The sequence below is a fragment of the Penicillium soppii genome (assembly GCF_028829465.1).
Source record: "Penicillium soppii strain IBT 18220 chromosome Unknown utg000004l, whole genome shotgun sequence".
Lineage (NCBI taxonomy): Eukaryota > Fungi > Ascomycota > Eurotiomycetes > Eurotiales > Aspergillaceae > Penicillium > Penicillium soppii.
In genome coordinates, this window is record NW_026643234.1 from 888,880 (window position 1) to 912,717 (window position 23,838).

The 23,838-nt window shown below is 48.0% G+C and overlaps 7 protein-coding genes across 7 annotated transcripts; 2 read left to right on the forward strand and 5 right to left on the reverse strand.

Annotated features, from left to right (window-relative positions):
• Positions 1 to 4,718: 4,718 nt before the first annotated feature.
• On the reverse strand, positions 4,719 to 7,054 carry N7529_003755 (RNA polymerase II mediator complex middle subunit MED1; the record flags this gene model as incomplete). Its single annotated transcript, XM_057239282.1, has 2 exons — positions 4,719 to 5,396; positions 5,444 to 7,054. 2 exons carry the CDS (start codon positions 7,052 to 7,054, stop codon positions 4,719 to 4,721), a joined length of 2,289 nt encoding a protein of 762 aa, XP_057098577.1.
• Positions 7,055 to 7,497: 443 nt separating this feature from the next.
• N7529_003756 (uncharacterized protein) lies at positions 7,498 to 8,418 on the forward strand (the record flags this gene model as incomplete). Its single annotated transcript, XM_057239283.1, has 5 exons — positions 7,498 to 7,602; positions 7,652 to 8,064; positions 8,124 to 8,203; positions 8,254 to 8,284; positions 8,355 to 8,418. Coding segments are annotated over 5 exons (693 nt in total), but the record flags the coding sequence as incomplete, so codon positions are not given.
• A 183-nt stretch (positions 8,419 to 8,601) lies between these two features.
• N7529_003757 (SOS response-associated peptidase) lies at positions 8,602 to 9,887 on the reverse strand (the record flags this gene model as incomplete). Its single annotated transcript, XM_057239284.1, has 3 exons — positions 8,602 to 9,209; positions 9,268 to 9,811; positions 9,861 to 9,887. 3 exons carry the CDS (start codon positions 9,885 to 9,887, stop codon positions 8,602 to 8,604), a joined length of 1,179 nt encoding a protein of 392 aa, XP_057098579.1.
• A 269-nt stretch (positions 9,888 to 10,156) lies between these two features.
• On the forward strand, positions 10,157 to 11,614 carry N7529_003758 (TPR domain protein; the record flags this gene model as incomplete). Its single annotated transcript, XM_057239285.1, has 1 exon — positions 10,157 to 11,614. One exon carries the CDS (start codon positions 10,157 to 10,159, stop codon positions 11,612 to 11,614), a length of 1,458 nt encoding a protein of 485 aa, XP_057098580.1.
• A 481-nt stretch (positions 11,615 to 12,095) lies between these two features.
• cpcB (40S ribosomal protein RACK1) lies at positions 12,096 to 13,519 on the reverse strand (the record flags this gene model as incomplete). Its single annotated transcript, XM_057239286.1, has 4 exons — positions 12,096 to 12,521; positions 12,785 to 13,102; positions 13,235 to 13,361; positions 13,440 to 13,519. 4 exons carry the CDS (start codon positions 13,517 to 13,519, stop codon positions 12,096 to 12,098), a joined length of 951 nt encoding a protein of 316 aa, XP_057098581.1.
• Positions 13,520 to 13,957: 438 nt separating this feature from the next.
• Positions 13,958 to 16,664, reverse strand: N7529_003760 (G-protein comlpex beta subunit CpcB; the record flags this gene model as incomplete). The annotated part of the gene is made up of 5 exons (XM_057239287.1): positions 13,958 to 14,391; positions 14,486 to 15,120; positions 15,791 to 16,091; positions 16,175 to 16,301; positions 16,452 to 16,664. The coding sequence occupies 5 exons, from the start codon at positions 16,662 to 16,664 to the stop codon at positions 13,958 to 13,960; spliced, it is 1,710 nt and encodes a 569-aa protein (XP_057098582.1).
• A 631-nt stretch (positions 16,665 to 17,295) lies between these two features.
• N7529_003761 (uncharacterized protein) lies at positions 17,296 to 21,146 on the reverse strand (the record flags this gene model as incomplete). Its single annotated transcript, XM_057239288.1, has 2 exons — positions 17,296 to 20,236; positions 20,290 to 21,146. The coding sequence occupies 2 exons, from the start codon at positions 21,144 to 21,146 to the stop codon at positions 17,296 to 17,298; spliced, it is 3,798 nt and encodes a 1,265-aa protein (XP_057098583.1).
• Between the last annotated feature and the right edge of the window lie 2,692 nt (positions 21,147 to 23,838).

Consider the following 23,838-nt stretch of genomic DNA (forward strand, 5'->3'; position numbering starts at 1 on the left):
AAGATGGGAGTTTTAAAGATGTGGAGGGGCAAAGGAGGGATGATAAAATATTTAAATTTAGTCACGGCTGAGTTTCTTTTTGGGAAAAGAAAAAAGGAAAAAGTCAAAAAAAGAAAAAGAAAAAAAATGGAAATTATGGAAATGTGGAAAGCGTGGATCCCTTCTAGGTTTAGTCTGGTATTATGACCGTATTTGAAACTCCCGGTTACGAGAGTACTTCTAAAGTACCTCATACATTGCGGATATATAGTCGGCAACTGATGTACTCCTATGGTCCATTCTTTCCCGAGACCGGTGTCGTTGGGGAAACAAAAAGCCCTCACTTCAGAAACTATCCTGTTTAATTCGTTTAATTACTATATTTAATCTTTCGAGAATTTGCATATGCACAATATTCGGATTATTTTGATTATTGCTTTTTGATATGTACTTTTTAATGCCTCAAATATTGAAAAGCTGCAAATAGTTTACACGATATGCGAATGCTAAATAAAATAAAAACCTCAAACAACCGAGGGTATGAAACTAACACATTTTGACCTTGGATATTTCAGCGCCACTCACTGGTCATAATCGCATCATCCAAACCGGTCCTCGCCGAGAGATCTCCCATCAATGGATGTTCTTAGATTCTGGTTTTTTTTTCTTTGTTTGAATTTTATATTCTACACCGTAATATTGTAGAAAGACTTTCCGACATCCTCTTCTCCGGATTTTCGTCTCCGCATATCCTTCCCCTGGATATCAACCCGGGATAGGAAATCACATGAACCTCATCTCAATCAGCGGTCAGTTCTTGTAACAAATGAAAATTTCAAAACTCCGTAATATGATCAATCCCCTTCCTCCCGTTGGACCGATAAGACCTATAAAAACAGCTCTATCAGACTATAACATCCATGGAGGTTATAGCGCAATGATATCGCTTTGATAAAGTACTTGTAGAGCCGAGTATAGCGCCCCTTGCCAGATTTAGTCTTATCCGGCGTTCTTTCCGGACCCCATGCCTTATCCGATCGCTTTATGGACTACATATACCTAAACACGTTGGTATCTGGTAGATACACAAAGTAAATTGCTTTTGTATACGAGAGCCTTGACCGCTTCCCGTGATCAGGCTCAAATGTAAACATTATCCTTGTACAGCCCAGTGATACGTTGGCAATGGCTATTAGCAACCGACGCCGGGACCCCTGGACAGACTGCATATTAGCTGCAAAGCCCGCAATAGTTAGTGTATTCTAGACGTTCGGATCAACGCTGGAAAAACGCAACATGAATTCTAAATAAACCCTTTTTTGTTCTACTAGCTCTTTCTTTGTGTGCGAAGTAACTATACAATATACACAGATGAAACATCAACAAACTACATACATGATGAACTGAGAATATAAATCACGCGCGCAATGCGAAAGATGGAAGTTCGGTGTACAAGTACAACGTGAACGGCTAAGTCTTCCGTTCCTGAGATCGCGTCGGAGCTATCACCAAATAATATTGGTGCGATTCCTTATCAGCTCCGCGTGGCATGTCAGATTTAGTTATGTCTAGAACACTATTTAAATGATAAGTTTATATACTATTGTTGATATAGCCAATTCAGCTTGTAGTTGGTAGCTGTACGTTCCTGCAGCAAGATGGACAGGTACCCACAAGCAACTTATCACGTAGAGACCGGACCGGTTCTAGTACAAGGAGTTTACATGTGCAATACGGCGCTCCGCAAAAACCCCATCGAATGGAGAAGCCCAGCCACGCAACTGGGATCGATCAAGTCATAGTCGGCCGGTGGGGTTTGACCGTGGCAAAACGTTCTCGAAACTCCCGTTGATTCACCAATCAGACTGGATAGACCCGCCGAGCTGGAACCACCCCGACACCGGCCATGGATAAGGGAATCAATGAAGTATTACAGGTCGGCAAAGGGTTTTAGTTATTCATATGTGCGGTTTCGATTATGTACTATAGGGATCACGACTTTGAGGCAATTTTGGGGGGATGAATCTTAGGTAAGAGGACTCGAAAAAACCGCCGTTGTATTCTTGGGAACACAAAGATGCATCTCGGGACATTTATGTTAAGCAGGGATTCTCCAGAGAAAGAAAAAGTGGCGACTCGATCTTCTTCCCCCATATTTTCTCCGTAGGCAAATGGAAGACAGGCAATTGTCGGGAGTTTCAGGAATCTAAGTAGACTGGGTGGCTGAGGTTCCGATCTTCAGCCCTGTCAAGCTCATTTCTCCAGGTTTTCCGTTTTCGTGGTATACAGCTCTAGTGCGATACCAAAGAACCCTTAGCTTGGAGTCATATTTAGATCTGAATACAGCATTATTGACTATTGTACGGAGTATACCTAAGTAGGCTTCTGTTTTCGCTATTGCTCCGGGTATATTAATAGCATGAGACAATCCAGATTTGGGCTTAGTCACCGGTAAAGTCCGGGGGCTGTGCTTGTAGTAGTAGTATTACAATATTGTACTCTATACTTAGCAAAGTCTGAGATATTTCAGTATCAAATGTATCAAGTGCATCTCAAATGATCAAAAGCATTGAATTGCATATAATATATAATGATTTTAAAATAATGTAATATAAAAAAGCAAATTATATAAAAAAGGAGATAGACATTCTTATCGCTTCCGTTTCATTGGTTCTAAGCCAAAGTGACAAACCGCGGTGACTAGAATATCGCACATTCAACTGATATTCACGTAATTGCTTTGTTCTTATTAGCCGCATCAAAATGAGGCAGGTCATATGTTCCCATTTCTTACCTAGAATAACCGAAAGGTCCCTGATCTACACATTTTTTGAGGGTTTTATAGAACTATGCTGCAAAATGCCGCATCGGAATGCTGGGAATTGAAAATGGGTACTCCGTACAGTAATTCATGACACATGGATTCCTACTGGATCTGACTCTATCACTCTATAGTACTATACATTGTAGATTAACCCTAATGGGTGTTTCTCATACAACAAGCCTAGGGATCCAGTTTGGATCATGGTCCATGCGCCAAGAGGTTATACTGACATTGGGCTTCGCCCAGCGGGTAGTGACATTACTTTACCATATTTACAGATCCCGACAAACTCGCTTCTGAAATCCACAGCGATCTTTCGCACATAAAAAGGAAAGAGGGGCAAATAGTGTCTAGCCTGTTTCTTGTTCTCAAGAATTAGTTCCAGGCTATGACATAGTTACCATTAAGGGGCAATGGTAAAAGCCTCAAGGCCAAAAACGTACATTGGAGTTTTCTCGCGAATGGTCATTCTATAAGCCTCATATAAAACTTACTTTTGAAGACTTTCGAAGAACCAAAAACCCACACCATTTAATAACCAGCCTTGGCATGGTCCCTAGGCATTTTTTGCACTTGACGAACCTACTGGCAAGAAAAGCATAATCTAACACCTCATACAATCCAAATCCTACCACATCTCGGTCATCGACCGAATGAGGACAACCAAAAACAAAGCGTCAAGGCGATCGGCGCAGGCTCTCACTAACGCCCAACTCTGCTCTGTAGATACAACGTCGGCACAGATCCGTCTAGGCGCGTCTCTATATTCACCCATTCAGCAGTCAAGGTATACGTTGTTCTTCCAGGTTTGCACATGATCTATGGTGTCATGTTTTAGCCCTTTCCGGGCATCCTAGGCAATGAACTCGTTGGAAGTGACGCACGTCGTAGGCACGGTCCACAACCCCCGCATTGCATAAGGTCTAGACTTATCTGATCGACTCTGAATCAACATTGGAAGTCCTTTCTGTCACATCTGGAACTGGTGCTGCATATGCAGTCATACGAAACGGGTTCTACGCTCGGAAAGGCTTTGGCGGTTATAGGTATATTTTGGCGGTACAGGAGGATATCGGAGAAATATACATCTGTGTAGCATGCATACGTATGTGCATTTTGGTTGGTGGATATATAATGCGCTCTGGTGAGATCATTCATTACTCAACCCAAGTATCAATATAATGCACCTTGAATTCACTAAATTCAATAACTACAATTCTGTACATATAGCAGGACTTAGAAAATGACAACAAAACCTTAGACCGGCAGTTGAAATACTCAGGAGAAAATCACAGATTTGCTTGTGACTCGGGCGACTCCACATCAACATGGCGGGTCTCGCTGTGCAAAACTGTTGTACCTAGCACCACGTTGCGCATACAGCAGTGCCCAATTCTCACCTAAGGTGGGATCCTATCAGAAGTCAGAATATATAGTGTTTTGATATAGAGCCTAAAAAAGCCACATTGTCCAACTGTCATCGTTTAGCCCCTCTAGTTCCTTGTCATACAGAAAGGGGTAACGACATTGGTGATTGATTTCTTTGTTTTTGTAGACAGACAGATCGCAAGGTATCAATGGTAATTCCAGAGCTCAGGATATCGGACACGATCAGGTGACTGTCACTTGGACCCTCACTCCAACGATCGTTGTGTCCTTTTGGATTTTGATATGTTACCAGAGATATGATACCCAGATCGGTATCACCTTGTATACCTCGTGTCTTTTCGTCATTACATGACCGAGCAATTGTAGACTACTACAGCTAGTGGGGACCAATACTGATTAACTACATTTCTGACACGGACGAAACCATAACGTGAAACGTTAATCATGAGCATTTTGGGCCACCTACATAGGTAAAGGTAGCAATGCTTTAATAAGGTCTAAGGACGTGGGCGCAACGCCATCGCTTTTACCCGCTGCCAGCACGTTGCTGCAGCCAGCGTAAAACCCACTCAACAACGATGCCCAAGTCTTGGGAGACTTCAAGCACTCTAGCAATTTGCTTTTGGACATCCCTAGCCCCGGAGCTAGAGTCATCTGTGTCTTGCATTTCGGAATCGCCGCCATTCCCGCCATTCCCGCCATCGACCAATCCTGCTGTCTCAAAGACCGAGATTTGGCCGTTAAGCCCAACTTCGAAGCAAATTGTGATCCGACGGGGAGTTTCAACGGATTCAGAGGTAGAATGCTCGTTGTAGTCCTTATGATCTGTGATCAGCAACATAAGAGCAGGCGATTGACCGAGCTGAGTACGCAGGGTGACATCCACTTTGACATGGTCCATATAAAGCCGCCTAGGACTCCATCCTTCACTGGAGGGAGTTGAAGCATCAATTCCAGATTCATGTTTGCTCCCATCTGGGTTGCTCAAACCCAGCAGAGCATTTAATCTATCTTCATTGGGGTCATCGTTGTTCAAGATTATAGGACCATCCTGATCGGCGAAAATGTCTGAAGTGTGTACCGAAGGTGCAAGAGGCTTTTTGGGGGTTGGGCTTGATGCTCCATCTGTATTGCTGTTTTCCTTCTCTGGTAATTGGAATGTTTTCCGGATCAAGTTGGCTAGCAATGCATATTGCCGGAGAATCTAAACGAGATTAGTTTAGAAAAGATAACAGACTTGTCATCACTTACCGGAAGAATATCTGCAAGTTGTCGAGGATGCGAAAATGGCAGCTCGTGGATAGTACGGCCAGTCACAGACTCAAAGGCTTGGAATGTATAGTTATGTTGTTTTGTGTACTGCTCGCCCTTCGCGTCAATGGCTTGCACTGGCATCCGGCGCTTCCTTTGGCCAACATGAGGAGACGAGCCCGACGAAGACAAATTTGAAGACTCTGACACTAGCAACGCATCGTACGTGACCATTTTAAACTCCTGTGGTAATTGCATACCGAGGTGCCGATAGATATCCGAGGCTGCGAGGATGGGGACGTCGAGTGCAGGCTCGAGCTTAGCGACGAAACGGCGGTGCGGTGGCGATGACTCAAGCATGCTGGAGTCCAGGGCCATGGGATCATGGTTGCCATGTGTCAAGCGCATTGTCTGCGGAGGATCAAGCCAGTTAACAGAGCCTGCGGCACCATTTGAAGGAAGCGATTCGTTGCTTTCACCTGCAGTGAAGGCCTCGCTCCCGACCCATTCCTTGGAGATGCGCAGGGAGGGATATCCCGCTTCACATTCGACCATAACAGTCCATGACCTGTCTTGCTCCTCCAGCTCATTATTGGAACCCTGGTCCTGTTCCTGATCAATCTCCATGGCATCTGGGGATTGACGTCTTTTCTTTGCATCCAGGACTTTGGCTTGCTCGACCCAATACTCCAAGCCAAGCCCAATTCGCGTCCCCTTGTGCATTCTGGGCCGCCCGAGGACACCCGCGCAAAGGTGCTGGTAATCACCACCGTGTTTCCCCATTTTGCTTTCCTCTACCCAAATCCGCCTGAAATTTTCTTCAAGGTTCTCGAGTGCCTCGAAACAGTTAACCTCCTGACTGAGCTTGTCAAGGTTCGCAAGCCATTGTAGATTGTCGTGAAATTCTTGAAGTGACCTCCACTTTCCGCGTTCAGCGTCTTCTGGTGACTGGGCAAGGGTGCGCTTCAAGACAGAGGTGGCTTCTTCGCGCCGCACGCCTTCTGTGTATTCAGGTGTAGCGTATCGAAGACTGACGTCTTTGACGACATCAAGACCCGGGTAGAAGTCGACCTCCAGATCCACGAAATTGCCAGCGATGTTGAGATTATCATCTTGCCAAATCGATTCAAACCCTTCAAGTCGACTGATCCGCTCGACGCTTTCGCGAGAAACACCTCTGCCGGAAACGCGTGCACGCAGTAACTGAACAACTTCGTCAATGCGGTGCCTCTGCTCTTCGTCGTTATCGCGCGCAACCCCGAGCTTGATGCCCTGCATGCCGAGATTTTGAATATCGTTTTCGTTCATACCTGCACCAAGACCATCATGCACTGCAGGCGAAGGACTGATGCCAGTATACCCGCCAAGAGCCAAGAGAGCGGAGGGCGAGCTGAAATTAACAGGGTCGTCGACTCCACTTGTCACAGCGAGGGGCGTAGAATATTGATGAGAAGAGATACTGTTCTGATGCCCTTGAGCAGGCCCTGAGCCTGTGGGTGTCCTCATCGACGGCGACTTGTGGGCTAGAGATCGGGATAAAGGCGCGGAGGTGGGATGAGGAGAAGAGAGATGAGTGGGCGTGGCGCCAGGTTTGGCCGATGGTGTCGCCATGGTTCAAGAAGAGATCAAAATTTATAGAAGATTAGAAACCGTCAATTGGTCTGGAAATGGGTATCATAAAGAAATCGAAGCACGGAATAAAGACTGATTATTTTTGAATGCGACTTAATTCACACCGGCGTGAGTTTTAAGTGGGACAACGCGCAAAGATTTTATGGTCAAATGAGTGCACAGATCAATATCATGATCTATCTGAAGATCCCCCTTTCCCATGAACACTTTGACAAGCACCGAGTCTGGTTGTCGGAGAAGTCCAAACATCTCCGTCACAGAGATAATCACGTGTGTATCGTCATAGTACATGTTCACCGCCTTTGGAAACCGCCTTCCATTTCCATCAAAGTTGGGTACGATAATTGTTCGTACAACCTAAGCATTTGATACTCTTTTCAATCTACTTACTTTCATTTTTGACTCAATTGATATTTCATAGCTCTGGTGGCATGTTCGCACTTAGATCATTTGGCCGACAGGCCAAGGCTCTTCCTAAATGGACCCAGCTTCGTTGTGTATCGACACTCGAAGGAGCTCCATACATAGTATGTACTGAAAATTCTGGGGAACTTCTCAGTACTAATTACTTGCTAGTATGTACATTCAAATAATGGACCAGCAAGTGGAAGTCACATCTTATCACTGTTGCCTTCCGAGCCAGTAAACCCAGACCTGGCCATTGGAATCACGACTCAACTTCCGCCAACAACAGACTCGTTCAAAGAGAATCCCAAGTTTCTCAACATTGTTCAAGAAGTTTGTTTCAAGTATGCTGTCGAAGATCCCGACGCCAAATCACAAGCATCAGTCATGGTGTCTATTGCCGGGGCCAATTTGAGCTCGGGCGGCGTACTTCTAGGCGGCCAGCAGGGGCGAAGACGCCGCGGAGAGAGCAAAGACTCAAGCAGTGGCGCAAGTGGCCAAGGTGGTGCAGGGTCTGGTGGACGTGGTGGCTGGATTCATGTCTCTGATGGCAGGCGGCCGCCCGACTATGGTCGGATCGCTTGGTATGTGTTTCAATGCTTCACTAAGCTTGTGGTATGATGCTGGTACTAATGAGATACAGGCCTGAAGATATGTTCGGAAGTCTTGAAGTGGACGCGAATGGTCAGTTTGTTGGAGGCAACGGCAATTATCAACCGAGTGGTATGTTTTCTAGTCTATTTGTGCCCAGTGGTTCAAACTGACTCTTACAGGTACCTACCGAGTCGTGACCCGAGACGGAATGTAAGTCTATCCTTTTCATGCGGCAATGTATGTTATACGGGAGGATATTCGAAGCTAATTACTCACATAGTTTTGGGTTAAGCCCCTTCCTTAGAGAGAAGCTTGTCCAAAAGCTACGAGAACTTGAAAAATGATCTCCAAACACCATGCTTTTTAGCTGGAGCTTGCCCAATTCTCCAGCAAGGATGTTTTAGGCTCTGTAATTATATTCTCTGGCATCTCTGCCTCAACTCTCTAATCCGGCAATTATCTTGACACCGAGCTGATCAAATCGTAATAATTCATTTATTTTCCACCATCAAAGGTCTCCGTCTCCTTCATTTTTTGAAAAATTTAGTAATTGGCTGTGATCCAGCTGCAGCCTTCGTCCCGGTGGATTTCTTCATAGGGTTGTTGTGAGTGGCACTCCGCAGCTTCTTCTTATGAGGTGACGCCTTCGAATTGACATCAACTTTTTGTTGTATGCGTTCCTCTGTGTGCACTACTTCCTCTGGGCTATGCTCTCTTTTGAGAGTAGGCGCCGGCTTTGGAGCATTGTCCTCACTCCATTCAGAATCCTTGGTAAGACGCTCATCTTTTGCCATGTTCAAGTCCGGAGGTGCAGTTTCCTTCTTTGCAGCATTGGCGAAAAAGTTGGCAATATTGCTCTTGTTCTCCTTGCTGTCAACTGGGACGATGAAGTTGGGAGAATTGTTTCCCACCTTTCCGACTTCTTTGGGGACAGGGTAGCATTCAAGTTCGCCTTCATATGGCTTGAGGATCGACTGAAGCTCCTTTGACCAGGTTTTTCGAGTAGGATCTAGCCATGTGCTCATTTCTTTGCTGGCTGGGTCCAGAATCACTGGCATACGTTCATGCAAAAACTTAAGGTAGGGATTGGAAGAGGTCGTTATGACCGTGTAGGTGTAGAGCTTTTCGTCAGAGCCTTGGCAAAGTTAGCGACAATCCGAGTTGTGCCCTAAATCCATAGAGTTAAAGCTTACCCTCGTAGGATACACAATCCCATAAGCCAGCAAAGCACATCAACTCCCCATCCTTACGCCGGACAAAGTGAGGGACCTTTTCTTTTCCCCCAGGCCCCTTCTTCAACCATTCGTAAAATCCTTGACATATAACAATGCATCTTTTTCTTCTCTTCATAGAAGTCCACATACCAGAGTCTTCAATTAGCGAGTCGTCGCGACAGTTAATCGTGCGCATCATAGATCCGTAATCCGGCTGTCGCTTCGTCCAGAATGGAATGAGACCCCATTTCATGCTCTGAAGCTTATATTTGACAGCTTCATCATTTGAGGGCTTCTTAGTCTTGCTTTTATTGTCATTTGCGCTTAGTAAACTTTGATCTTGGTGTTCGCTATCCGCATCTTGGCCGGCATTGTCGTTGCACTGAGCTGGAATATCAACGCGGTAGACGGCACCGAAATTGCCTGGCGCAAAATTGTATGTTTCTCTGACTTCATCATCATCCGGTGCTTCGTCAACTTGCATGCCCTGCTCTTGCAGGCGTTGCCGGACGTATGCCACGCGCTTAGGATCGTCAGTTGGAGAGATGTCTAGATAGGGATTCTCAACTTACCACGCCCAGAGCGTATCGACCACACATACTGAGCGAAGAATGTTGTGTTATATGAAGTTAGTTATTTCTTAGTCAAAACTGAATCTAACGGGAACATCAAAACGAATGAGAAGGAGAGTTCATTACTCCAACGGGCGACGTCATATAGCGGAGCGGAGCTTGGACCACAAGAAAATCGAGGGCGGACTCCGTCCATCAACTCATCCCGCACTCTCTTCTCTGCGTCAATACTATACATCAATTTTGGCAATCTCAAACTTCACCATAAATACCAGCCACTGGTGCTACAAGCCCCAATGTTCCGCGCAGCGTCACGGCGCACCGGCGCCCATGCCGCAAAATTCCTACAACCACAACCTAAGACCCTAGCCCGCTCAATATACAGCAATAGTACCACGAGGCCGACCCTCCAAACCCGTTTCAACAATGCCAAACCCCTCTACACACCCTATATTACGGGTACACGGCACCTTACAATCTTTCAAAAGGTTGGCCGCCGGTACCGCGAAGCCTCGAAAGGAATTTGGCGCAAGAACCCTGTCCTCATGCCACTGGCGATCTTCTCCATCGTCGGCGGAGCTTTCACCTTCGCCTATATCTCATATGTGGAAGTGACACGTGTCGGACCGCAGTACCACAATTTTCCGGCGCCGGTAGCCGATGCCCTCCGCACCGCCGTCTACTACACTGAGATCGACCTGAACCCACCCAAAGCACTGAAAGCGTACAAGGAAGCGCTGCGGATAGCGGCTGAGTTGGATGTCCACCCCTTCTCGGATGAGGTGCTCGGCATTAAACTTCAGGCTGCTATGATGCTGGAGAAGGCTGGGCTAGTGAAGCCGGCCATCGATGTGCTGGTGCGGACGAAGCTCGAAACTCTTGCCTGGGTGGAAGCGGGGCGCGCGGGAGATGCTGCTGCTGCCGCTGAGAAGGTGAAACAGGCGCAGGACCAAGCACAGAAGACATCGCCCACGGCCCAGGTCAATACTGAGCCGAAGCAGGAGACCGCACAGGATCTGGAGGCGTTGGCCCGGTATGAAGTCCGCCAGCGGGACAAGGCGCTGAAGAAGGTCGTTGGAATAATGATGAAGCTCGGCGAGCTTTATGCCAGCGATCACATCCAGGAGGATAAGAAAGCCGAGATCGAGCAGGTCGCTGCTGTAGAGCTTTGTCTGAAGGAAATGCACCGCCGTCAAAGTCTTGGACTTCCCGTTGGTAGCTCTAACAGCGACGATGGATCAGCAGGTGACGCATGGCTGAACCTCACCGAGATCGCGACGGCTTTGGCGGAGCTCGCCTCAATTTACACTGCCAAGGAGCGGTATGAACTGGCTATGCCGCTGTATCTGCGTGCGTTGGACTTGATCCGTACCGCTGAGGGTAATGATATCTCTTGCAAACAAGTAGTGCTGCTCAATGATGTTGCTACCGCTCTAGTTGGCCAGGTCCAGCTGCCCGTCAAGTCCCAGCCGCAGCAACCTGTTGCAGCCGAGCAGACTGTCGAGTCAGCCCGGCAATGGGCTCAAAAGGCCATTGATGTTGCGGCGCACATTCAGCCGCCAATCCGGGACGAGGAATGTGACATTACTTGCGTTGTTGCGACTTACAATTTGGGCGAGTTGGCTGAGCTACAAAAGAAGCCCACCGTGGCCAAACAGCGTTATACCGAGGCTAAGGCGTTGGCTGATGGGATAGGATACCAGGAAGGAAGTTTGATGGCCAAGGAGGCCCTGAAGAGACTTGCCAAGAAATGATGGGTATCTCATGAAGGCGTTCATGTGGCCTAGTGTACATTATGATCAAATAGAAAACGAACCTACTCCTGTATATCTATCATGTTGCACATCCAAAGGATTAAGACATGAAAACTCATAGTGATAGGGTACATACATATAGAATACCTAGTGTGAATACATACGGCGGCTACATGGGAGATTTTCCAGGAGACTTGAGTATAGAAAAATAGGAAACATTTTGATGCCTTAACTGGTATTAGAACATCACATGCCGGCACAAGAATCCAAACATTCCATTTAATGCGGATCGAGTATAGCTAGACATGTCAGAAAACCTCCAGGCCGGGGACGACTTAGTCCCGGCCCGAAGTGCTTCATTGCTCGTGGCTCATACATCCCAAACCAATGCTCTTCTTGCCGTATTTTTTGAACTTTTTTTCAATTCCCTTGTCAATAGATCAAAAAGAGGCTCCTCAAGCTCCGTTACAACAACTCAAATCTATGCGCGCGACATAACACCCCAGGCACGGATCTTGTTGTCGGTGTAACCGGCGAACAGAGTCTGGCCATCAGCGGACCAGGCCAAGCTGATGCACTCGGGGTCACGGCTCTTCTTGCCCTTCTCAACGAACTCAGGCTTGAGCTCATCAACCTTGCTCTTCTTCTCGAGGTCGAAGATGGTGATGGAGCTGCTGGTGGCAGCGCAGAGCCAGTAGCGGTTGGGGGAGAAGACGAGAGCGTGGATCTCATCGCCGGCGGAGAGAGAGTAGAGGTGCTTGGACTCGTTGAGGTCCCAGAGCATGGTGGTACCGTCCTTGCCACCGGAGGCGCAGAGGGATCCGTCGGGGGAGATGGTGACGGTGTTGATGTAGCCGGTGTGACCGATGTGGTCGGTCTGGAGACGGCAAGAAGCGAGCTCCCAAACCTATACGCGAATCAATTGTCAGCGTCGTTGTCCACATAATGATATGAAAGTGTCCAAGGAAAATTTTTTCCAAGTCCTCCAATCGTTCAAAGAGAAGAAAAAAACAAAAATTTTTTGTTGCTGTGCCCATCAGGCAAATAGGTGAAAAATTGTCTCATGGCCCCGAAGGGCTCTGAAGTAGCAAATACGTTTATTGCAAACATCACGCGGGCAAAGCAGTGCGGGGGAAGATCTTGCAGGGAATTTCGGAATCGATAGCGTACCTTGACGAGCTTGTCCCAGCCAGCGGAGACAATGACGGGGTTCTGGGGGTTGGGGCTGAAGCGCACGCAGGAAACCCACTCGGAGTGACCCTTGTCGGTGATGGTGTACTTGCAGTCACCGAGGGTGTTCCACAGCTTGATGGAGCGGTCACGGGATCCGGAGACGATCTGACGGTTGTCGGCGGAGAACGAGACGGACAGAACGTCGTTGGTGTGGCCGACGAAAGTGCGGGTGGTGTTTCCGGTGGAGAGCTCCCAGAGACGGAGAGACTTATCCCAAGAGGCGGACAGAGCGTAGGCACCGTCGGAGGAGATCACCTATAACGCAGACAAGACCGTCGGTCAGCCAAAACCATTCCATCTTCTTAATTTTCCAATGCTTCCATCCAATTCCATTTGTCGCATCCAATGGCTTCTTGGCGTGGTTCATTCGGGGGTGAAGAAACGTACACAGTCAGAGACGATGTGGGAGTGACCCTCGAGGCTGCGCTTGGGGTAACCGTAGGCCTGCTCATCACGGGTAAGGTTCCAGATGATCAGGGTCTTGTCGCGGGATGCGGACAGCAGCATGTTGGGGCTATCATCGAACATTCAAGTCAGAAATTGTCCCTTCAAAAATTCAATCTGCCCGATCGGGATAGGTTCGGGTTCTTACTTCTCCAGAGAGGTGGCAAGGGAAGTAACCCAGCCATTGTGGCCCTCAAGGGTGCCGCGAAGAACCAGCTGCTCAGCCATAATGGGAATGAGTGATGAAGGAGGGAGAGGGATGGGCGGAGATTGTCGTTGACTCTGGGGGGGTGAGTAAAATCGAGAAGGGGAGGCAGACGTGCCCGCTCAAGCCCTAAGCCGCTTTGCTCTTCATCCTGTGTGGTTTCTGCGGAGCCCTAAAACTAAGCGAAGAGGTCACATGACCTACATCTATACAATCTTCAATCTTGAGTTATCCATGGCCGAAAGTAAAAGTCGAGTATTTGTTGGTGTTCTATTTCTTTTTCTCCTTAACTTTTCTTCCAGAGTATCATCTTTTTGAATTGATGTTGATGGACTTGTCAATATAATGCTGGTATTCCCCAAATATACAACATTTTGATACACGCCTCCTACAACGTATATAGACAACTATAGTACAAATTTTAGTCCGGCACTCATTCCGAACTCGATCTTTCTGTCCATTCAGGAGTTAAACACCTGAACGTCAGGCATTCTGCCCAAGCCACCACCACCAGTCTTCTTATTCTTGGCCTTTTCAAAGCCAGTAGCACTCTTATCACGAACATGCTCCCTCAACAGGGTGAGGACCTCAGATCCCTGCCAACGTGACGGAACAGGACGGTAAGCCGCTCTAAAGGCACCGATGGTCTGCGCCCATTCACCACTCTTGGCACCGGTTTCCTTCCAAGTCTCGGTGAGAGTGTCCTCCTTGGGAGTGGAAACAGGAACATCCTCCGGCGGGTCTTGTGTCGCCCAGTAGTAGATGTCCCAGTCGTTCTCATCGAGGAAGCGGTCATACTCGATAAGTTGGTCACGGTTCATCTTACCCAAGTAGACATCTGCAAAGGTCGAGAGGAGCAAGTCTGACTCGAGAATTCCGCGCTTGCGGCTTTGGTCTTAATTGATATAATTAGCTTACTGATCTTGGCGGTCGATATACCGAAGCTATAGCTTCGGTTTATCAGCTGCTTGCATAAATGGGGAACGAACATAGTAGACGCGCCCTTTTTGTCGCAACTTCCTCTCCAACACGCTTCAATGGCTCAACTTTGAAAGTAATACCCTCCATCTCGCCAACGCCAAGCTCGGGCTTCTGTGCGCCGGTATCCTGACGACCACCGGTGAAGTGCTCAATCCTTCCGGGATACGGATCGGCAGGTCTGTAGTTGGGGTCGACGGAGTTCAGCATCTCCGGAGGTGACGGCTTCTTGCCGACATTGGGGAAGTCCTTCGTCATGGTCGACGTTGTGTTGGGCACAAATTGGTTGGCGGGCTTCTTGGCCTGCTTGTCGCGATACTCCTTGTTTGCCTTGATAGCTTCATCGCTGGCATTGAGGCGTAGAACCGAGGTACCGAATTGCCGGTTTGATCTCGAAACTGGGCTGAGTGATGACGTTACTGGCCGCGCGAGGCGATGGATTAAGCGTGGAGCCGACATGTTGCTGTACAGCGTTCCAGCAAGATTGTGACTGATTTCCTCGAGGGAGAAGTTGAGATTTGATGCTTCGGCTTTGACATCATCCGCTGTAATGCCGGGGGAAAGCTCCTGCAATGCCCGGTGTTTGCACTGTTTGCTTGGGGACAATACAAACAAAGATGTCAGCCACAGGTTCTCTTCATCTTTACTTTTACTCCATGAGGATTTCAATCCAAATTTGAGCGATCTCCACAAGTTGTTGTCGCCCTATAGGTGCCTTGGTTACCTCTCCCCTATCACTAGCCTATATAACCCTCATGCAGGGGCATCTATAGTAGAACAAGTTACATGTACAGACCTCGATAAGGGAGCTTGCTATTTACTTTTTGAATGGCAAGGAGGGCTGAAAGATGCGGAGGTATCATATCAAGATGCTAATGCCCAGGCGGGAGACTGTCACAGCTGTAGGATCTATATATTTTTGATAGATCAATCTCTACATTGCCACTGTGTCGATTAGAGCTTTTGTTTCACATCGAGCAAGCCTTCAATTACTTAGAATGTAGCATACTTCCCACGAAGACCACAGACATCTAACAGATAACCGATTATAATGATTCAAGCACCAAAGAGAAAAATATATTATTAGCGCCAGGCTGCAGAAAGCATGGTGTACATTTTATATCATTGAGATCATGACTGTTAAAACAGAATGCCACTCGACATCAAAGCAAAGGGATTTGCAATGCAACCGCTGCAAAAGCAAAGATAATCATTGAAATATGCAACCGATTCAACCAACAAACCTAGATGAGGTGCTTGGATCTGCGGCCAAAATGTCAGCAATCAGTTTTACTTCCACATGAACATAAACATACCTGAAGTAAGCCCTCAGGTAGACAACCTGCCAAGCACCAAGCCCAACAAGCATACCCATAGTTCCGAAGGCGAACCACTTGACACGCTCATTGGTGCTTTCGTTGGTATCACGCAGGCGCTGCTCACGGGCACGCAGGTACTCCATCTCGGTAACGATATCGGCGACCATTTCCTCAATGCGGCGGAGATCTGTCTCAACGGGCTTGAGCTTCTCCTGCGACTGGATGCTGTTCCAGTCGCGGGCATCGGCGCCAATGTCGACGTCAAGTTCGATGGGTCGGGTGGGGTTCGAGATGCTGTCTGTGAGGAAGCTTAGGTTAGTGAATGTTTCCCGATTGGTCCTCATTTCTCTAAAGACTTGTCGCTAGGGGGTTTAAGCTTACTGTGGCCGGTGAGCTGGTTCTCGAAGCAGACGTCGAAGGCGGTGTCTGCGGGCGAAGTGAATAGTTGGCGCGTCTCGCCGACGACATCCTTGGGACGACCGTAGTCGTTGCCCATTGCGTCCTTGATCTAGAAATCGAGAAATGATGGTCAGTCGCGGTTCAGCGATTCAATCAATCGGAATCGGTGTTCTTGTAGCGCAGTCCAAGCAAACGCCAGACTGCGCAACTAGAGCCCCCCTTCCCATCATCATCCTCCTCCGGCATGAATGCTACATACATGAATGTTGACCTTTTGTCCATCACCCTTGGTACCGCCGACAGTAGCAGTAACAACGACTAGCTGATCCTTGGAGACGAAGTTGCGGATGCATCGCTCGTTCTTGCCGCCGCCGGAGGTGGCAGTGAGGTCAAACTTAAGAGCACAGCCAAGCTGGATGAAGACAAAAAGGAAGCCGAGGATGCTCCTCAGCGTGATTGGTGAGGTGCCCATGGTTGTGGCGTGGAATTGGCGGTTGTAAACACGGATGCGTGTGCTGTTTGATGACACCTGGTAAGGGGATGTGTGGGATTAACTTTATTCCGGAGTAGGGACGGATCATATAGTTCGACAAAAGGTGGGATTTTCACCCAGTCGACAATGATATTTCAATTACCTTTATTTATGGCTTGTGTGTACATAGTTGGTTGGTTAATGTTCAAAATAATATGGAATTGTTTCTGATGGCCAAAGATTTACAATGGCACAAGGACAAGCATGGTATCTCAAAAATCCACGAAGGCAAACAGGACATCTCAGTCAACGAACAAAATAAAAAAGGTCGACGGCCGTATTAGTCGTTCGATGTTGCACGTAGAATAGTAAAGAGAAAGAAAGTAGCGCAAGAAAACCGCATATGAAGATGATGAAGAAATAGCCACCTTACCGTAACCACGGAACACAATGATAGGAAGACATAACTCTATGTAGATGAGAAAATAATGAAATAAGAAAGAAGGGTGCGATGTCGCCCAAACAAGAAAGATTGAAGCGATGGACATGATATGTAGATCGTTAGATGATAGAAGAACGCTCAGCAAAGTAAGACGTTAAACGAGAATGTCGCTGGGGCAATTCCAACCCCTTATGCTTCGGCCTTCTTTCGGCGCGTGAAGAATCGGGAAATACCCCCATCCTTTGCCTTTGGTGCAGGCTGGGGAGGGGTCGGCGGGGCAGAGTTCCGCAAGAAGTCCGCCAAATCACTGGTTTCAGTCCTGCGGTTTGACGCAGAAGGCATTATGCCGTTGTTGCGTTCCTGGCCAACTTTAGCAGAATAGTTGGTCTGAACTTTGGTGGGGGTGTTTTGAGAGCGAAGGGAGTTCTGAGAAGTACGGAGTAGACGGGCTTTCATGGCTGCTGCCCCATGGAGATTTTGTGAGGCGGGAGCTGACGACATAAATGGCTGAGGTGCTTGCTCAGCTGGGGGAGGAGGAGGGGCATTGCGAAGGAAGTCCATTAGGCTCTCTTCATCACGCTTGGGCTTGGGATTCTCTTCCAATTCCAGAAGCTCTTCCAGAAGGTCGTCATCGTCATCGTCGTCAATCGCATAGGGGTCTGGAACGCGACGTTGTTTTCGGGCAGGCGGCTGGGGATCTTCAAAGGCCATGGCGCTCCCTGAAGCCGTGGCCTTGTTCTGGTTGGCCGAGTCTAACAATCCCGTCCGCGAGCCAAGAGAAGACAAGGACTTGTTGGGCGTAGTCCCGTTACCAGTACTGGCGGCAGAACTGGTGTTGTCTATCTGCAGGTCATCGGAATCGATTGTGTTGCGGAAAGGTGCCACAGTTCGAGGAATTCGATGGGCACCCGCCGGCATGGGTGGCCCCTCGCGAATGAAATCGATGAGGTCTGATGTTGGGGACCCATTGGTTTCAGCAGATCGAGCCTGAAGCTTAGGTCGATTGCCGCGGGATGCCGTTGATTGGCTAGACGGGGACCGAATTGGCCTGGTCTTCTCAGTTGAGGCAGATCTTTTCGGGTCGGATCGCGTACTAGTAGGTGCATTAGTAGTTGCACCGCTAGGCGCGCTAGTAGGCGCGGGAGGAGGGCCAGTCAACCTCATGAATTCTGCAAAGTCACGCGTCGAATCCGCAGGAGCACTTTCATCACGCGCCTGTGCCGCCTTGCTAGACCTGGATGTCGATATTGATGAAGTGGGAGTGATGCGCGCCGAAAGTGGGACGTGCTTCGACTCGATAGACCTTGTGCGAGACGCGATAGTCATTTCTCCGGAGCTTCCAGTACCTGCAGTGCCTGCGGTAGCCCCAGTTGCCTTGGAGGAAACGGAAGCATGGGGGCGGTGCTTCTCTTCGTTTAGTGGGGAAGAGGTTTTTAGGAGCTCGGGCGCGTCACCGGCGCTCGTAGTGCATGAGCGAGGAATCGGTCGATTGGGTGGATCGGGGAAGGTCATTTCCCTCACACTCTTGGGAGTAAGAGTGAAGTGGATTGTCTCGTCGCTGTTGATCAACTTGTCCAAATCGGCGATCTCGTTATCTGCAGAATCTCCACTGGCGCCAGACGCGCGACTCGTTTCAGACGAGCTGCGCATGCGGACAGAATGCGCATCACCGTGTGGTCGACCCATGAGACCCTTTAGTTTGTTTGAGACTTGTGATGTAGTGGAGCCAGCAGTGACTGGGCGTTTGATCTCGCGAGCGCTACCGAAGCTCCCAGAGCGACGCGATTTATTGTGAACGGAGGAAGACACTGACAGAGATGGCCGGATAGCCATGCGCTGAACAGCTGCTCGCTCAATAGTCGAAGAGCTTCTGTTGCTGGTCGTGACCACCAAAGGAGCAGGCCGAGGGCGAGTTTTGGACCGTTGTGAATCACCTGAAACAGAAGACGGGCGAGAGTTTTCGAGAGGGGTGAGGGAATCTTGGAATTTTGAGAGTTCGTTGTCTTCTTTGCTTTTTGGAGACCCGATCGGAGGAGTGGAGATCATCATAGTTTTGTTCTGATCTCGATCGGTCGCATCTTGATCAATAGAAGTGACAGCCTCGAATGGTGCCGCAGATGGGAGTGACATAGTCTCCACCCCTTGCGTTAGGGGCTGACTCTCCGCAGGAGAGATCGACCTTGCATCCCTAGGCGATTGGCGTTTGGGGCGATGTATCGTCGAAGTCAATTTAGGCTTTCCACATGTCCCAGTGCCCTCAATTACTTCCGGGTCTTTTTGATTTGGTCGATCATCCAGGGATGCAATGGAGACGCGAGCGCTATTGGATTGATCCGTCAATTCCTCGTCATCAGCTGCAATAGAGCGCAAAGATGCAACCATCTCGTTTACCGCTAGAGGCGCCTCCCCTTCTTCATGCACGATGGACATTCTCGCATTATCGGAAGCTTCTGTTGCAGCTTCGGGCAGTTGCGAATCTTCGTGGCCTGTGGTGCCTGCAATGCCAGGGGTCATTTCTGCTGCATCCTCCGCTGCATCTACGTATTCTGCTGACTCGTCATCCTCATACATAGTCTCCAGTTGCTTTTTCTCGGATGGAGTGGGCGATGGTTGGTCTAATGGGGACTCCGGATCCTCTTGGGTGGGGAGCGGCCCTCCATTTGGCAGAGACCTTGCGCGAATATGACGGATCGATTTAGCAGGTTCAATGGCTGATGCACTAACGGGTGAGCCATTCGCTGAACCAGAAGATTTTGAAAGAAGAGAAGGCGACGAAAAGACCATGAGACTGCGTGGTCTGACCTTGTGAGCCACCACCGCCTCCATGGTCTGCGCCTCCTCCATATCACCAATGTAACCCGGGACCTCAATCTCTTGGACGTCATAATCCGACATGGGCAGAGGGACTGCTGCAGCAACCTGCTGCAGCAGAACAGACTGCTGAACGGGCTCAGAAGGCCATTGATATTTAGACGCACTTTCAGCAGCCTGTACATCACCAGGGAGAGGCTCCCTGGGAGTTATCGGCTCCTCAATGGTCGCAATGCTACTCTTCCGGCTATTCCCCATCGAGTATCCACGACGGCGGAACGATTCACGGGATAGAGTGCCAGAAATAGTGGTTCCGCGTCTGCGATGTTAGGATTTAATTCAATTCCAACGAGTCAACAAATCAAAGCTTACCTGCGCTTCCTCCAAGTACGCCAAAGTCTACCCAAAGTCGGGTTAAGAGCTAACTTCTCCATGTCGAGATCTTCCACCACAAACTGATCGATTCGTTTCCGCTCATCGTTGGGTCCGATAAATTCATCACTGTCGTTGAGCTGTGCCAACAACCGAGACCTAGCTGTCTCGCCAACGATAACAAGTGCACGCTCGCCAATCCATTCGATAATCGAGGTGAGGAAAATAGACGCTGCAGGCGTAATATTGTCGACGTGGCTGGTAAATCTGCGGGGTGCCCCGTCGGTCTCGCCAAGACCGTCCTCCGCAATATACTCGTCCTCGTCGTCTTCTTCCATGTCGCCCAAGCGTGTGTAGACCATACATCTCAATCGGGTCAATTTCCATGACCGAACCAGATCAAAGTCGCCGCCAGGTTCTTGTCCCCCGCGAAATTCGGTTTGCTCGTCCTCCTCCCCGCCCATATATTCACTGAGCTCTTCCTCGGCCGCCTGAACGACCTCTTTAGCCAGGCGGGGTTTCAGCACATCGGCCATAGCGTTTCGAATGGATGCGAGCTGGGTCGATTTGGAAGAGGCAAGAATATTGAATAGGAAATTATCCAGGAACCCGTTCAAGAGCTGGAGTGCAGCCGGTGTTACCAGCGCGGTGGCGCCGGTAGCAAAGTCGGAGGCGAACTCCTGATCGGCGGAGATAATTTCTGAAGCTGCAGATGACGAGATAAACCCTGGGGCGGGCCTCACGGATGGCGGGGACATGAGGTTGACTCGAGATGAATCGCTGGACACGATACTGGGACTCCGCGAGCGGGAGGATAAGGCCCGGGCATCCAGGAAGTCGGGCTTGAAGGGCTGCATTGTGAGAAAGTCGAGTCTCTCGAGGGCTCCGGTTGCCTTTCTTTGTGTTATGCGAACCGTCGATTCTAAATCATCCTGTGCGCCCAGAAGTCAGCATCTGACAAGGTAAGATCGGGAAAGGGGCCTTTGCGCGTTGAGGTTGCGCAGTGTGCAAATTAGAGGTGGGTTTCCAACTCACCCGTTTAATATACTGCGCTGATATACATGTCGTATGAGCAAAGCAGAAAGCGTAACGAAGAAAGCAGAAAGCGTAAAGCTAAAGCTGAAGCGTGAAGCAGCGTAAATAAATCAGTGTAGAAAAGACCGACTCAGGAGTAGGTCAAACCCAACTTTAGTGCCCCCCATGTGGAGACAATTTGGAAGGTACCGATTTTATGGAAGGGCACGATGTTGTGGATCGGTACACGGTACGCCTTTTTTAAGCTATTCTGCGCAGCTGAAACGCCTCATTTCAAGTCGATTTCGATCTGGACTTGGCAACATTTCAATGAAGTTTCATTCGATGTCTTGTCTGATTTTCTCTATATACTAGTAATACTATAATTTGTGAGATACTCATAACTGACCACAACCGTATGTTGTTTCATTCCATGATAATGTGTACCATGGAAATGTGTACCGAAAGCGATCAGCACGCCCCGTTTATGTCTACAGCCAATCATTTCACAGTGTCTCATGGTTCGCAATTAGCCTTTGAAGTCTAGCAACAACACTATTGCGTTTTTTTATTTTGATCATAAGGACAGGAAACAATATAATTTTATATAAGGTCTTTATGATTAGCTTACATTCTGTAGTAATTAATCGCCTAGATAGGGTCTCGGAAAGCGATTCAAATCTGGAATTGAATGATATTTCAGTATCCCGACAATTGGAAATGCCCCCCACCAGTGGACGAAAGGGGTATCTTTTGAGTGGGGCACTTTCCATTAGTGCAGTTCTTTAGCGTCAAAGTATCGATTTCCAACACGTTGTGGCGCAAAAGTTTCTAGAAAAGTACAATAATATTGTACACCGTACTCCGTACTCCGTGTAATTACTTTATAGGTTAAAGCATGTTTTAAACACGTATGTCTAGGTGATTCCGTATGATCATTAACTAAGCACGGATACCTAGTTAGCTTCTCATGTACCTGACCCATATAAGTCTCAACCCTGGAACCTCCTATCGAATTCTTTACTTACCCAATAAAAGTTGATTCAAGTGTTCCTTGGATGAACACATTCTAAGCAAATAAGAAGCTGAGTTTGCTATCTTACTCTGAAATTACAATTTTGGTATATTGATCAAGGCGGGGCCAGAGAAATACCTAGTACTAACTGCTAGCAGCAACTTAACGTATCATTGTACACTTGCACAATTTCATTCTAACAATTATGCGCACAAATCATTATTTCAACTTCAAGGTAAGTCCAAAGATATATCAAGACCCTCATGTTTCATCAGAATGCATACTCCCTTGATTTGTGACACTCGGATTATTACAATTTTGTACAGAAGGCACCAGCATACACTCAACACAAAAGTCCAAAGCTCAGCTTACGTTCAACTAACCCAGATAACGAGATCATAAAACACGACGGAGTACGTAGCTAGATTTGAAATAATAAATCATACTCTCAGTCTTACTTCCCGGGAACCCACCTCCCCACGACTTCCCATCTTCCCATCTCCAATAACCCCATCACACCACAGCATGCGTCGCTATGACTATGATCGCCATTCGAAAACTTGGTTCCCCTGAAGCCTCGACTCGGAAATACCCCTGACCCTGGAAAATGTGGAGATGCTGCCAAACACTGTATGCTTACTCGAGCAATAATAATATTATCATACTCCATACAGCTAGAAAAGGAGAATGCTCCACTCTGTTCTCTGCTATCAAAAACCACATGGCAATACGCTATAGCTAGTTAGTAGCTCCACAACATACAACTTAGTGTACGGAGACTCCAAGTCTACGTACAATATAGTAGGACTCTGCCGTGATCGTCAAGAGCTAGTTCATGCGTGAACTTCTTCTGGGTTTATGGACTTTTGCCCGCATATATAACTCGTTATCATATTGTGATATCCTAAAACGTTGTGTTGTACAGAATAGAACGGAGATTTCATATGCATGTACTACTGTTTTCTCGACTATCAACTCGCTGTCTCCACGGGATACACAGCGGAATATCCCACAAAATGTGATCGTCAATGCACCCCACCGAACGCGACAAGAGCAAAATGAATCAAAATCAAGATTTTTTCTGGAAAAGTCGACTCCTTTCTGTAGCTTTTAGAAATATACTCGACCTTTATCTACCTTTTCTCCCCGTGATAGTTAGTCTGTGCTCTGCTCTACGCCGTTGAGATCGATGATTAAATTAAAAACGGCGAGTCGACGCCTCCATTTTGGCCATGCATAAGACGGCTCACAATGTACGTTGTATATGATCTATCACTAAGCATTGAGTCCCTCACAATGCATCTCTGGATGCAACCCAAGTACGGGGTACTTCTTTCGTACACATGAATGTGCATGATAGATCCCAGACCTTAGCAAATCCGTTCCTACTCCAGTAACCATCCTATATTATTCATCATCGGATTATGTTTGCCTTAAGATCTGAGTTTTATCCAATACGCTTTCCAATACTATATAAATTCCGGTATCCCGCCCCTGCGAGCCTTTCCAGGAGCAAGTGG